Source organism: Polyodon spathula, chromosome 4 (genome assembly GCF_017654505.1).
Source record: "Polyodon spathula isolate WHYD16114869_AA chromosome 4, ASM1765450v1, whole genome shotgun sequence".
In the NCBI taxonomy this organism is placed as follows: domain Eukaryota; kingdom Metazoa; phylum Chordata; class Actinopteri; order Acipenseriformes; family Polyodontidae; genus Polyodon; species Polyodon spathula.
This window is the reverse complement of record NC_054537.1, coordinates 87684551-87700568: the sequence shown is the minus strand read 5'-3', so window position 1 is coordinate 87700568 and position 16018 is coordinate 87684551. Positions and strand designations below refer to the sequence as shown.

At 38.0% G+C, this 16018-nt stretch overlaps 1 protein-coding gene across 4 annotated transcripts in view; it reads right to left on the bottom strand.

Moving 5' to 3' along the window:
* The window catches only part of LOC121315052 (glucocorticoid-induced transcript 1 protein-like), a 63967-nt gene that overhangs the window by 13731 nt on the left and 34218 nt on the right, over nt 1-16018 (bottom strand). For 2 of the 4 annotated variants that reach the window (XM_041248941.1, XM_041248939.1), the window contains 2 exons: nt 7043-7159; nt 1713-1862 (listed from right to left, as the gene is read on the bottom strand). In XM_041248941.1, coding sequence (XP_041104875.1) covers nt 1713-1862; nt 7043-7159 — 267 coding nt within the window. The remainder of the gene's footprint in view (nt 1-1712; nt 1863-7042; nt 7160-16018) is intronic. The other 2 variants (XM_041248940.1, XM_041248942.1) reach the window with 1 other exon arrangement.

Here is a 16018-nt window from a genome sequence, read left to right as displayed (position 1 = left end):
TAGTTATTTATTTATTGCATTAATATAGCAGTTTTATACAAATGTATCGCAAAGCACTGTACAGTACATACCAGAAAAAAGAACAAACCACAATACATTTGTGAAGCATGTCACACATACAACTGCCACAGTCAGACCATTTAAATAATATATTTAAATAACTGTATACACACCGTACAATTTTAAAGTTACATTAAAAACCGCTAAGACAAACATGTAGTTGTTTAAATCATGTTTGTCATTAAAATAAATCGTTAAATACACAGTTACATAAACAGAGTATGTCATGCAGTACATGTGGCAAATGGGAGGTCCTTTTGGGTTATTTGGAAAACCCAGCTGCTAAGTTACCAAAAAGCAAATAACAGATTTGCAGTGAATAATAATGGCGCAAAACCAATTTCCTCATTTGATGAGTATGAAGTCTGTGAATAATTTGAAAATGACTGAAGTGTCGGCCTAAGAAAAAGCCATTTGCTGCCCTATATTATGCTGTTCATCATACTGTCAGGTTTAAGAGCAACCTTTGCAATGAGTTCATTGAGGCAGTTTGTCTTTCATTGACAGAACTTGATAGGTGATATTGATATTCCAGACAATATGACAGATGTTAACATGTCAGAATAATTGTTTTAAATACAGTACCTACTTTATGGCATCTGGTTTTCATACCTTACCACACAATGACCTGCAGGCATCTCTAGTGTCGTGCCTTTTTGTTGATTTTACAAGATTAGCAGCTTACCACTTTAAGATTTAAAATGCAAAGAATTTGAGCACCACCATGTTTTAAACATATCCTGTATAACTGAAAATGTACAGTCGATAACAAAAGTGCAAACTGTTGCCACAAACACATGGGTGATGGGTGTTATGTCGTGTGAATCATTTTGTTGTGGTCAAAGTGTAAAAAAGAAATAAAAAATGAAGCATCTGGAAAGAAAAGAAAAAAAATAATTGCTGTCCTTTAGTTCTTTTTTTTTTTTTTCCCATGACCATGGATTCCCTTTTTGTACAAGCTCATATTTACTAAAGTAATCACTGTCTTAGGGGTTATTTTCAAAAAGTGTGGGTAGGACTTACCATAAGCAAGATAATCTGTTACGCAGTTACATATCTATTTTCAAAACATAGTAAAGTAATATGAGCATGCTCCTGACCAATTCCGTGTATAACACACACACCCATGAGCGCCCTGCTCTTGGCAGTCCCACAGCGTCCGCAACAGCTCTGCGCAGCATTACCTAAACTTGGATTTTACTTTTAATCAAATAAAGCTATGGGCAATAATGAGAAACAACAGGTCGGTTTTGTTTTTCTTTTGCCATAACGTAACCTTACAACCTTACAACTTTTTCTCTTGAAAATAGAAAAACTGGGTAACATTACATTAAAAAGCACTTACTCAGTGGGTAGCATCATTACATTCCTTTGAAAATAACCACCTCAGTGTGAATCCAATGTGTTAACCAGTCACTACTGCAATATATATATATATATATATATATATATATATATATATTATATATATATATATATATATATATATATATAGAGAGAGAGAGAGAGAGAGAGAGAGAGAGAGAGAGAGAGAGAGAGAGGACACTAGAAAATGATCCAGAAAACTGAAAAATGAACCTACTGTATATTTTTATGAACTGAACAATAAAGCAGTGCATTTTAAGCCAGGAGATGCATGTAGACAGACGTACCTTCAATTCTTCCTTCTCTTCATTGTCTTTAATAAACACTTTCTCTAACTCGTGATTTATTCCTTCCATGCTGCTTGGTACTCTGGAAATTGTGGACTTTGGCACTGGAATGTTTGATAATGGCATTTGGACTGATCTTGACACAGATGCCTATGAAAATTAAATCATAAAAAATAAATGTCTTATTAACTTAACAGGCAACATACTAGTGAATAGCACTTTGACAATATAACAAATATTCAGGAATATGAGTCATCACAATATTGCAACTACCAGATGGATCACTGTTTTGGATCTCTCCAAGAAGCAGCGGAAGTGAAATCTACCTACGGTGATGCAATATGTCTCCAGGTTGTACTGGAAACTTAAAGAGGTCCACAAGATGGTAACAAGGGCTTTGAAATTCACCATCTTTTTACCCACAAAACATTCTAGATTTAGTGATCCCACAAGACCACACATAAACTGGCTTTATTTTCAGATCTGATCTGATTGGTTACTGGATGTGCTGGTGAACTGCTGGACAATTATCCTGTTAACTCACCTACTTTTCTGCTACCTTTTTAGGAATTGCTGTGGCGGAGGGCTGGTCTAAGCATGTTTCCACACTTCCACAAGCATTCATGAACCTGACGTAGACGCTTGACTAGTTCATTCATGAATGCATGAGTCTTGTAGTTGATTCATGCAGTCAATAATTACAAGGCAAGACAATGAAGAAGACACTAGCAAAAAAGTCTGCCTAGGCTCTTTGAGAGGTATTAGAAAAATCTGAAACCATGTTTACATTGTCTGTCTAGTATAAGGCAGGGCTTCTCAAACTGGGGACCCCCTGTGGCTGCTGGTTTTCATTCCAACCGAGCTCTCAATTACTTAACTAGACAATTAATTGAACTGATAGTTTGCTTAAACAGACCTTTTTACTTGTTTTCTGCTCTTGAACAGTTGCATATTTCAAGTTTGCTATAACATTTTATAAGTAACTTGAACTGTAACTGTTCTAGAGCTGAAAACAAGTAAAAAGGTCTAATTAAGTAAATTATCAGTTCAATTAAGGGTCTAGTTAAGTAACTGAGAGCTTGGTTGGAATGAAAACCAGCAGCCACAGGGGGTCCCTAGGACCGAGTTTGAGAAGCCCTGGTATAAGGTAAGGATTGTGAATATAGAACAAGAAACATAATACAGCACAAACACGCCCAATTTAAAATATGCAAAAACTTACTTCCAAATAAACATACAGTAAAATGCTGACAGATACAGAAGAAAGCCACCCACCAATTATATCTTGAACTAACAGATATTAAGAAAAAAAGGACTGCATATAGTAATCTTCGCCTTCAGTACAACCAGCAGAAGAGAACTATCTTTGTCACATGCAAGTCATCTGCTCAACTAACTTCAAACAGTTTGCTTCTGTATACTGGTTTGCTTCACTTCAAAAGGTAACTGGAATGTTAAACTGAGGATCCACAAATACAGTGATTAAGACTTACTGTAACATGAAAAGGTTGTAAAGGTTATTACCGTCACTGTATTGATCAATCACATTTGTGCACCTACAATACACGGTATGGTAGAATTTTGTTCTGCTTCATCAGTTGCTCTTCCCAATTACAATAGTCATTAAAGCATCTTTTTGCACACAGTTATAATCTTGTGTGACTTTAATAATACTATGCAAATGACCCAGCTTCCAGTTAAGTACCAAAGTGATGATAAAATCAGCTTGTCTGATAAAAGTCTGCAAGATATGGCAGACTAATAATATTTAAGAAAGATACATGTACACATGCAGAGGTCATTGGTGCCAGAGAACAATACACAATGAAAAACTAAACAAAAACAACATCATTCACAAAGGGAAAAGACAACTGTGGTTTAAAATGACCCATGAATAGAACCTTTTCTACCCAAATGCAAGGGAAAGATTTAAATGATGAACATTTCTTTTTGAGACAGTAACAAATAAATGATACTCAAAGCGTTCTTTACAGTGTTAGCTAACCTTTTACAACAATGGTGTACATTGGGTTATGGTTGTAAAACAGCAATGTCATTTTGGAAACAAACCCCTCCCACCACCACCTACTGAGTTACTGCACAGTGGAGCTCGATGGCATTCTGAAACATTAGCTGCTGCTACTGTAGTAGCAGGACTATGTCTGAATGACAGGAAGTCTTCAAACAAGAAGGCAGAGACCTGCAGCTGACCTTTATGGAATGTAAGCACATTTGCAAGCAAACAGCTAAGCCAACTTTATCTTCTTTTTTTCAATTGAAGTATAGTGCAAAGACATGTTAGTGCAGAGACATGACAAAATGTATTATCAAAGCATTCATTGGTTGTACAGTAATGCAGTGGACATTAAACACTCACAAAGCAAACCTAAAGAGTGCACTTACTACTGCTGCTTCCTATGATTCTTAATTAATTCTTTTTTTTTTCTTTGAGGACTCTTCTGTGGATGCATGGCTAATTCTGTACTACTGACCCCTGAAAGTCTATTTAACAAAGTGTGAACATTCTACAGTGACTTGTAAAAAGACTGGGCATGTCCAGGCATGTTTTATCTGAATTTTGTATTCTCCTAAAGTGATTGTTTGTGATATCTGTAAGGTCGAAGATATACGAGCAAATTGACAATAAAAATTGACCAAGTGCTATTAACTGGCAACTCGAGTTGTCAACACATTTTTGATTGCCAATCAAGTTGCTAGAATAGACCACTACTCTATTTTTAGCAATTCAGTTGACAATTATGTGCCTGTCTGTGTTGAGCCAATGATATTGCATTTTCTAATCACCCGATTTCACTCTCAATTTTGCTAAACAGGATGCATGGCTACAGACAAGTGGATGCATGAGGAAACTTCATAATTGATCGATTTTATGGGAATACTGAATATAAAGACAAATATAAAGAATATATACATATTTAAAGAAGACAAATATAAGGAATGAGTAAATATTTTCAGGAAATCACCAGCCGAGGGTCAAAGACTGTAGAACCTCCAAACCATTTCAGAATGATTGATTTGTGCATGTGCATTATTTATTTGTTATGTTCACTGCTGCGGTTTCTCAGCTAAAGGTTATGAATGCAATTATTATGGCTCCCACTAGTTCTGAAAGACTCATAATTAGGTGAAATACTGTAAAGCAGTATGGGAAAAATAGAATGGTCCACATGCAAAATAACCAGCTTCCTCTAACAAAGTAATATAAAAATACAGACACACTTTCTAGATATAGACAAGCTCTCTTATCTTAGTGAACAGCACCTTTGGTAGCACTTAAAACAGCACTCAAACATCCAAATACAGCAGCTGGTACTAAAGCCTGGCACCCAGAATCAGTGTGCAAGTTCTAATAAGTCCGAACAGTCCTTAATTTGCCTATGGAGGATCAAATAATGAATCACGTTGAATTGATTTATGCACAAGGGTTTCTCTTTATTATCCCTGTAAACACGGCTGCTCTGACATAATCATGTGACTGACCACCACAAAGCACACAGCAATTTCACCACTGTATCATTATGGGGAAGATAGCCAATGTTCAGTAAATATCATGAGATGATTTTTTGTGTCAGTAATTTAAGTGTGAAACCACAATATAAACATTTTGGACGGGACTGATTAGATGTTTCTGTTAGAGGCAGAAAAAATGATTATAATATATGATTTACTTAAAACTAAACAAGTGCTACTGTACGTTTGTGCTTCAGCTGAACTCTGCAGGTCCTGTAACACCATAACATTACCATGATAAGTTTTCGTATTTATCTTTTCAGGCTATGGTCCGTGGCACAGACAAATCAGAGATAACTTTTCTGATTCTGTTCTCTTCAGATATCAAAATCTAAGCAGATTTTATTTTATTTTTTTACAGTGGTTGTATGGGAGACGCTGCATGTGTTGGTAGCACTCTTTTTTTCTCTGGGCCTGAACCCCAATTCCACTGCATAGTTAGCCTGTTGACGAGACATTAAATAATGGTTCTGAGATGTGATACCGGAGATTCCAAACATAGCCTAATCAAATAACCCTGGCTGGGCCATAAGGAAATGGTAGCATCATGGCTGGACAACAATCTGTTAGGGTTCATGCCCAGGTTCTGCTAAGGTGTGGTGTGTGAGAACTATAAACATGTACTGCATCTAAACAGGATATTCTTTCTTTGGCAGAAAAAGCATGTAGGCAGACAGTAGATTGCATTTTCAATGACATGAGATATTGTTATTCATGTGAGTCCCACTAAATTGAATTAAAAACAAAGAATACAGCTGTAAACAACATATTAGACAATAATGCAGTGTACTAAATCCTTAGCAGAAAACCATTTCAAACGGTTTCTGATACAGGATGCTTAGATACTGTGGCAGTGACAGCTTTATAACACAACAGTCCATTTTTCTTGCACAACATCCGTAACCAAACTTGATAGAGATATTGACAGTATACAGCCGTGTGCTGAGAGTGAAGTCAATGGACCATATTCACAAAACTTTAAATACTGTTTTAGGAATACTTAAGGTCTTGTTTTTGAGTATTCAAACGTTGACCTAGATTAAAACAAAAACGGTTGTGTGGCAGAGCACAGCTCTGCTCTTTAGAAATTGGCAGGGATGGGGTTAAATTCCCCTACCTGCCTGGGTTTATTATGTTCAGGTGGCTGGGGTTGATTAGATGATTAGTTTAATTAACGATCAATCAGCGCCCAGCCACCTGACATAAAAGGAGGTCTCTGCTTTTCATTTAGGAGGAGGGAGCTGAGGAAGCAGGTTGGTGTTTTGGTGTTTGTGGTTTTTGAATGTTTTGAATCCAGTGAAGGCATTGCCCAGCCTGGAAACCTTTATTTTTGTGAGTGTATTTTTGCTTTATTTTGTTTATTTTGTGTTTAAATTGCTTTGTTTTGGCCCTTGTGCCCTTTCATTTTTGTGTTTATAATGAAATAGTTATTTTTTTGAACTCCAGACTGTCTCTGGGCCTCTATCCACTCACCAGCCTGCCACAGGTTGAAAAAAGGTTTCATAATAAACTGCAATCGTGATTTAATTAAATGTACCAGGCCTAAAAAATCAACTATCAACTATCAAAAACAGCCCTTAAACTTTTGTGAATCGTGCCTGATATCATGAAGCAGTAGGTCTTGATCATAAAGAAAGTCATATGATCCCAATATGACAGTGGTGGATTGGCACATTTATACCCACTACCCACAGGAGGGTGCTAATGACCAGCAGCACACTCTGAATGTATCTATAGCAGCCTTCTACTTGTATATACTGTAGAACCCTAAGGATTCCAGAGGACCTCTCTTCACCCACCTGAGTCTGGATGACTGTGGTGTGGTTGCCATGGAGAGGAGAATGACGTTCCTTCTCTTTGCTGTGCCGACTGCTGTGCTTGCTGCGCTGGAGCTGCTGCCTTAGTTTTGCAATCTGCTGGAAATAGACCAGAGTGGAAGACTGAGTGTGACAGCAAAAAAGAAAAAGGAATGTCAAGTACAAGTTACATATTATTAAGGACAGGCAAACAAAGTTACAACTACACAATTACAGCCTTTGGCCATCATGTGACACTGAACTATCAATAAAATCACATGACAAATAAAAGGTAAAAAAAAAACCAACAATGTTAAAGTTAAATTTCAGCCACATAATTCTTATTTTTCACACATCTCTAAACTAATCCTATATAACTACCAATGTACATTAAAATACACCAAAACCAATCCTCCAGATCACTGTTCCCAATAAGAATGTACAATACATAACTGCAGACAGTTATGCACCCAGAAAATCAATTTATATTTTACAGCTTAGTCTCCTATCTGTGACAATAAACTACTTTGTATGACTTTTCAGTACAGGCAAAATATGAAATTACTTAATTCAATGAAGGATTCTAATGAAGCCAAAAAATAAAAAATCTGCAGATGGACAGCACAGCTACAGTATCCATGACTCTTATTTGGCAGCACGAATTACCAAGTGAAGGCTGCAAAAGCTTCAATTTTAATCCCTGCAATAAATCTAAAGCAAACGCTGGAATCCGAGCAGGGATGGATATTTAGGCCTGCTTGTTTGCTCAGTCTATGGCATGTGTTTTGTATTATATTTTTTTTTTTTCCGGCAGGAAAATATTCTCATTTATAATCTTGTGACAAATTTAGTGTTCATGAAAAGGAAAGGATTGCCAGTACTGAAGACAGACACAATCAGCATATCAGATCAATCAGTCTATCAGGTAAACCCCTTGCACCAAGTCCCTCTTTTCAACAGATTAGAGGGTACTTCTTAAGTCCCTAGCGTTTCAGACCTTGTGATGAGGGGTTTTCTTCAAAGATATTTTTGTCTCCTTCGTGATTCTAATTCAAGGACTACTACTGTGCTCATGCGTGATGAACCAGGATACTTTGCCTTCTGACAGTTTTATCCACTTCTCGATAGACAATAGATAGATAATCCAATGCTGTATTGTACCAGTACCAAATGTCTGAATGACAGGAATCAGCTGGGAAGAATTGGCTGACGTTCTGTCATTGGCTGTGGGGTGGGACTATACAGGGTGTATGACTAAATAAAAAAGCACTGTTTTGCATCCTCTCTGTCTCATGCAGGAAGTCCGGTGGAGCGTGACTCACAGCAGAATCCTGACCCTAAAGTGAAACTAGAAACTCTGGAGCAGCGAGTCGAGGAGACAGTGTTGCAGCTCCAGTGTGAGACCCACAGACCCGGTGGTGCAAGCAAGTCACGCACCAGTTATTTACTTCTTCACTATCTGAGACAGTTAGCTTAACGGGACTAAGCCGTTCCACAATGTATAAGTTAGGATATATTCTCAGGGCTTCCACTGCTAGAGGGAGCAACGAGACATGGTTAAAAACCTGCACACTTTATTTTGTAGTTTTTCCTTAAAGTATTTTGTTTTCCTTTTTCCTTTCGCCTTCTGCTTATTCGTTTTGGTTGACAAACCTGTGTGTGTGATTTATGAAGACAGGGCACAATACCATTGCTGGTAGAGTCCCCCGAACTATCACAGAAGCACCTGCCAACTGAACACAGACTAATAAATCTGAGCGCCTGTGCCGGCATTTCATCATTGAACTTTGTGTCTGCCTTGTGTTTTCCCACACCTCTTCACAATCCCTTATAAAACTATACTGCAATATACCATGGTAAAAACGGAGCAAAATGTAGTAAAGCAAAGTAAAATTATAGTATAGTAGAGAGCAAGTAAGTTGGATTGGTAAAGCATTGTAAAAAACACAGTACATGCCTAGTATAAAAAGCATGTATTTCCAGCTATAATATTGCATGCTGAATTTTCATTAAAACCAGTTATTCAGGGCAAACCCTAACTTCATTTGTAACCTCAAGTCTTGTTAAAGTATTCAACAATCAGTAAAAGTAAAATGTACGTCAGTATAATATGTGTGCCTTAAAAATTGGGGATTACCGTTCCTACTTGCACATTTTCAATAAATTGCTTGTTTGCATGTCTGTGTAATGTAATGTTATAAATTAGATGAAACCCGGTCACCCAAAATATTAATGTACTGTAGCTATCTGATTAATGATTAAAATCTCATTACATTTCCAAATGCCACAGTATTGAACTTCTGACTCACACATTCTCATTGTTCTCTGTTAGATTACACAAAAGGCTTTCTGTACTACAGTATTGGCTATTATAAAGGCAACTTCTTATCAGTCCTCCATTATATATCAGTCATGTAATACTCCATGATAGTGGTGCATCGCCTGGTCTTTCTAAATTCCTGAACTTGCCTTTAATTTATATTCATTATCTGAAAAGGCGAGCCCAGGCCTGCTGTGTTTGTATCCCTGCAAGGCAAACACAATTCTTTATACTTTCACTCTGTAGTTAATATCAAGCATGAAGAATGTACTGTGGTTCACATAGCCTAGTTAAAACTCAGCTCTCCAGAAAACATACAAAACTGCTTTAACCTTAAACATTCTGATCTTCAGAGCCAATTTAATTACACTAATGCTGTGAAGCCAAACAAAAATATTTCATTATTAACAAAATACATTACAGCGTTATGGGGGTGTTGCTATGAAACAAAAGCTTCCAGTCTCCCTATTAGTCTATGCATAGTCTTTACACAAACATTATTACATTGTTAATCTCAAAACAAGTTTCCTAATAACAGCAATCACTCCCTCTGTGTGCCATTAAAAATGTAATGGACTGTGACGCAGTGGCTCTATACATGGTGCTTGGTTAGTCAATGCATACCTTTTGAATTTTAAAATATAAAATACAAGGAGTGGTACTAAAATAAAATGACCACATTGCTGTATGGAACAATGACATTTTTTTCTCCCAATTTGAAATGTCCAATTGTATTTTAGGCTCAGCTCACCGCTACCACCTCTGCGCTCACTCGGGAGCGGTGAAGACGAACACCCGCTGTCCTCCAAGGCGTGTGCTGTCAGCTTACTGCTTCTTTTCACTCTGCAGGCCCGCCATGCAGCCAACCCAGAGCTACAGCGTCGGGGGTCAATGCAACTCTGGGCAGCTTACAGGCAAGCCCGCAGGTGCCCGGCCAGTCCACATGGGTCGGTGGTGCACGGTGAGCCGAGGACACCCTGGCTGACCAAAAGCCCTGCCCCCTGGGCAGCGCTCTGCCAATTCTGGACCACCCCCTGGGAATTCCCATCCACGGTCGGCAGTGGAATAGCTTGGACTCAAATCGGTGACCTCCAGGCTATAGGGAACTCAACGCGGAGCGCCACTACCGGATGTGCCACTCGGGAGCACTTGGAACAATGCCATTTTATGGATCATCTCTCCGATAAGGTGTGACTAGTGATGGAAATGCAGTTATAATCTTAACTCATGGTCATTACCACACTTTTTTGATTTACAAGAAACTGTGTCATTTGTGCTTGAAATGACCAATGGTTCTCCTCCAGGATAGGATAATACCACTTCCATTGCGGACCTGTAATACAGTACATTATGCATAGTTTTGCTGCAAAATATTTTGACATGGTCCAGCCTAGCACAGCCATGGTATTTTTCTGCTACATTTACACTCTAATATAATGCACTAATAAACATACTTTATTAGCAACATTTGTAATGCATGGTTGTTGGACTCAAAATTGAACGAATAACTGCAAAATGTACCCCACACTGTGTTCAAATGGGCTGTGCTTCACATCGATAGTTATAGTGTTATGGAAATGAAATCCCTGAATGCAGTTATTGAAACTGTATTAGCAACACAGTCGGTCGATGCTCTCGTATCCAAGGCATTACAAATTATTGATGTTAATAATAAGATGAAGATTTTTGTCTCTGATTTCTACCCCTAACTTCCATAAAGCAGAGGCAGCATTGAGAATGATCACGTATCTCTGAAACAACCCAAACATCTTGCAGCCTAGTCGTGCTGGATCTTCCTACATGTTGTACATTGTGGCTCTAATCCCCATTCAGTGTAGTGGCAGGCATTTCAAATGTTTGTACAACCTTCTACAGTATGCACACTTTTGTTTTGAGAATCAAAAGCATTTGTTCTTTTCAACAGTGGCAGCTGGTTTTCAAAAACTACTACAATCTCTACAGAGAGTAATAAAGTGTAGGTACAACTAAAAGAGGTTGGTTTGTTTACAGTTGTTATTTTTTGTAGTAAACAAATTAAAAGTGTTTTGGAATCTAAATCTCTCAAGTGAAACAAAACCCCAAGCCTTTAATTTTGTTGGAATTTTTCCCAATCAGAAAAAATATACATAAAACATTTGTTTATGCATTAGGTACAGGACCTCCTACAGTATTACAGTATTTAAAAGCATGGTTGCCCAAACCATATTCACATATACTGTAAACATCAGCAGTTTAAACTATCTAAAGCTTTCAGTTTGTTTGGAACATTGCAAATGAGTTTAAAATATACAAATACAGTCAAGCAAAGCGAATAAGAATTGTATATAAACTTAATATAAAATTGTGGCAGTGGTTGAAATGGAATAGCATGTCATTTCTGTTCTGGCTAAGACAACCCTAATACAAGTTTCTCATAGTGAAAGCATACCAAATTGTACAGTGAAAGCACACTAAATTGAAGGTAAGCATTGTCTTGTAAAGTATATATACTGTGCCTATAGAAAGTCTACACCCCCTTTCAAAATTTTCACCTTTTGTTGCCTTATAGTTTGGAATTAAAATGCATTAAAAGTTTTTTTTTGTTTTTCATTTATCTACACATCCTACTCCACAACTTCCAACTGAAAAAATATTCTAGAAATTTGTAGAAAATTAGTTAAAAATAAAAACTGAAATAGCTTGGTTGGATAAGTGTCCACCACATTAAATTAGCTCAAGTGTAAGCAATTGCCTTCAAAATCACACACCAAGTGGCCTCCGCCTTTGTTAAACTGTAGTGATTCTCATGATTTCAGGATAAATCAGCAGTAGTAGGTTCCCTCTGCTGGGTAGCGCACTTCAAAGCAAAGACTCAACCATAAGCACCAAGGCGCTTTCAAAAAAACTACAGAACAAAGCTGCTGAAAGACACAGATCAGGGGATGGGTATAAAAAAAAATATCAAAGGCCTTGAATATCCCTTGGAGCACAGTCAAGGCGATTATTAAGAAGTGGAAGGTGTACGGCACCACCAAGAACCTGCCTAGATCAGGCTGTCCCTCCAAACTGGATGACCAAGCAAGAAGGATACTGATCAGATAGGCTACCAAGAGGTCAATTGCAACTTTGCAAGAGCTACAGGCTTTTATGGCCAAGACTGGTCAAAGTGTGCATGTGACAACAATATCCCAAGCACTCCACAAATCTGGCCTGTATGGTAGGGTGGCAAGAAGGAAGCCATTACTCAAAAAAGCCCACCTTGAATACCATTTGAAGTATGCAAAACACTCTATAGATTCTATAGGCATGTGGCAAAAAGTTTTGTGGTTTGACATAACTAAAATTGAACTTTCTGGCCTAAATGCAAAGCATAAGTTTGGCGCAAACCCAAAACAGCGCATCACCCAAAGAACACCATACCTACTGTGATGCATGGTGGTGGCAGCATCATGTTATGGGGATGTTTCTCATCGGCAGGGGCTGGGGCACTTGTCAGGATAGAAGGGAAAAGGAAAATTAATGGAGGAAAGTACATAGAAGTCCTTGAGGAAAACCTGCTGCCCTCTGCAAGAAAGTTGAAACTGAGAAGGAAGTTCACCTTTCAGCATGACAACAACCTAAAGCATACAGCCAAAGCTACACTGGAGTGGCTAAGGAACAAAAAGGTAAATGTCCTTGAGTGGCACAGTCGACCTAAATCCTATTGAAAATGTGTGGCATGACTTGAAGATTGCTGTCCATCAATGCTCCCCTAGGAACTTGACAGAGCTTGAACAGTTTTGTAAAGAAGAATGGTCAAATACTGAATCTGCATGCGATTGAGTTTACCTTCTCCCCCCTGTCCCACCCTGCCCCCTGTGAGTGTTTACTGATGGGACTGGATCTGCGCAGGAATCTTCAAAATAACAGAGCAAGTTAAGAGCGTTGTGGTAAAATTACAAATACTGTATCAACCGAGCTACAATGCCTTCAGATGTTTGGCAATTATTATCTAAAGTAAGATGGTAAGAAAGTAAAGAAAGTAATGTTTGGATACTCTGATAACAACTAATTTGCGTGGCCATATAATGAGATGACACCCTACAAAACTAACAAAATCTGCATTTATTATGAGCTGAGTAAAAATAATGAAAAACATCCAAGATCGTTCCAAAAGTTGTACCTATGGTCAGAAGTCTTAAGCATCCCGGCAACATCCGTCCCTAGTGAGCAGGTATTCAGTAGGGCTGGGCCAATTGTAAGCAAGTGCCAGTTATTGCTTAAATTAAAACAAAAAGTGGACACTATCATGTTCCTTTACAAAATTAAAATATAAGCCATGGACAACTGTTGTTACTAAACTGATGTGGACAGTGATAACTTCTGATTTGTTGTTACTATGGATTTAAAGAACTTTTTTGGGGGGGGATTTTGCTTTGACTCCCAACTGGAACAAATCAACATGAATAAGTAAAAAAAAAAAAAATTGTATTTATTTTTAATTACTATATGCATAAATTTATATAATAAATTTAAGATGCATAATAGTTTTTAAAGCGTTACTAGCAATGTTACACAGTAATCCACAGCTCCACATGTATTACTGTATTACAATATACTGCATTAAACTTTGTCAGTGCCCCAGAGTTAAACTCTACCGAGTTTAAACTAATTGAGATAGATCGATTGGAAAAGGGTGAGAAGCTTTCAGTGGTTTAAAACACAAAATGTGGACTAATAATTATAATTCTGAATTTCAACTTTCTTTACATTGCTTCTGTAAAGAAAGTCTTACTCATACCTACAGATAACATAAGTAGCAGGTACTGGAAGCTATATGTTTTACTTGCAGCCACATGTACACTGTAAAATGTTCTATGTAAATGTAAAAAATAGGTATTTCTATAGTGTGTGCAGTATAGGTGCTGTAAAGTATGAAAATGTGTCAATGCGGCACCATAACCTGTTTCATGTTAATTGTGTAAAAAAACAAAAAGAAAATGCACTAAAGTAATTTAGCTTCAATTTAAAATAATCGTTGGCGCATCCAGTAAAAGCATTTGTGTGGAGTGCAGGATGTGCCCTATAGTCTGGACATCGCTGGTTCAAGTCCAGGCTATTCCTTTGCCAACCGAGGATGAGGCACACAACCCAGGGGGTGGCACACAATTGGCCGAGCGCTGCTCTGGGGGAGGGAAGGTCAGGTTGGCCAGGGTGACCTCGGATCACCGTGTACTAGCGACCCCTGTGGTCTGGCCGGACGCCTGCGGGTTTGCGTATAAGATGCCCAGGGCTGCGTTATCCTCCAACGCTGCAGCTCTGGGTGGCTGCATGGTGAGTCTGCAATGCATAAAAAAGCAGGCGGCTAACAGCACACAATTCAGAGGGCAGCGTGTGTTCATCTTCACCCCTTCTGAGTCAGCGCAGGGGTGGTAGCGGTGAGCTAAGCTAAAAAAAAAAATATTGGACACTACTAAATTGGGGAGAAAAAACAAAAAACTAATTGCCGATTACTAAAATTTAAAAAAATTATAAAAATAACAATCGTATTATTTTCGCATTGTACAGTAATGTGTCCAATGCAGCAGCATGTTGTGTTGCCGGTAAAGTAAAAGGAAAGTGCTCAATGTAGTCAATGTAGATTTTACAACTGTACTGTATACTGTAATATATATGTAAAATGTACAGAGAACACATTAATGTTGCTTCAGCATTTCGGACAAATTGACTGTCTCCTGATATCCAGTTTAGTGAGGGACTACTATACTGTGTCATTCTGAGTTTGGATAATGGAAAATGAAAGTAATTTTCTGCCAGTTTTTTTTTTTTTTTTTTAACCCAGTTTTACTTGTGTGGCATTAGAATTGTGATTAACTGTTCCTGTCTGCAAATGGTTTTTGGGCAAGAAGGTTTTTTCCAAGGCTGCAATACTGTACAATGTCAAATGAAGCAAAACAAATCTTTAACTGAATCGAAAAAACATCAGCTTCATAAATAATTGTATGAGTGAGAGAAAAAGTATGAGATAGTTGTGTCTGATTCCGTGTTAATATTACTTTCCAAAATTAAAGGGGGGGAATATTAACGAAAAAGGATTGCACTGGACTTCACAAACGTACGTCCCAGGGCTCTATTCCTAGCTGCAGTACATGGGACTACGTACTCATTTTATTTCTGTTCCAGCTCAGTAGGAAAGGCCAGACAAATCATTCAGTTGCTGCTGTCAGCCCAAAAATAGGGCCACAACAGAAGAGAAAATGTAATCATTTTGCTCCCTACGGACGGCTTATCTGAGGCGAAAAACTGAGGACGGACGATTAGCAAGAGTTTCTCTTTGCAGACACGTCCTGCTCTGGTAGTGAAAGAAACATGGGTACACAAAGAATTTAAAATGCATACAGGAAATCAAAGATATCGCAGCGTAATGTGGTTGACTGGGACACATTTAATTGTTGAATGCAGAAATAAGAACATCACATATTAAGACAGCAATTAAAAAGTTATTTTCATGGACACTCCCAGTAATTCTTCTCTGTGTTTCTGCTGCTTGTAGACCTAAAGTTGCCTCTAAAATCGAATTATCTGATGTGACAGATTTCAAGAAGCAATTAAAGTGTACCTCAGGGTCAGCGATCACTACTGGAAATGTTTACACAGCAGTTGCAGTATCTGGGCCACTGGGTGTACAACTATACTGTAGG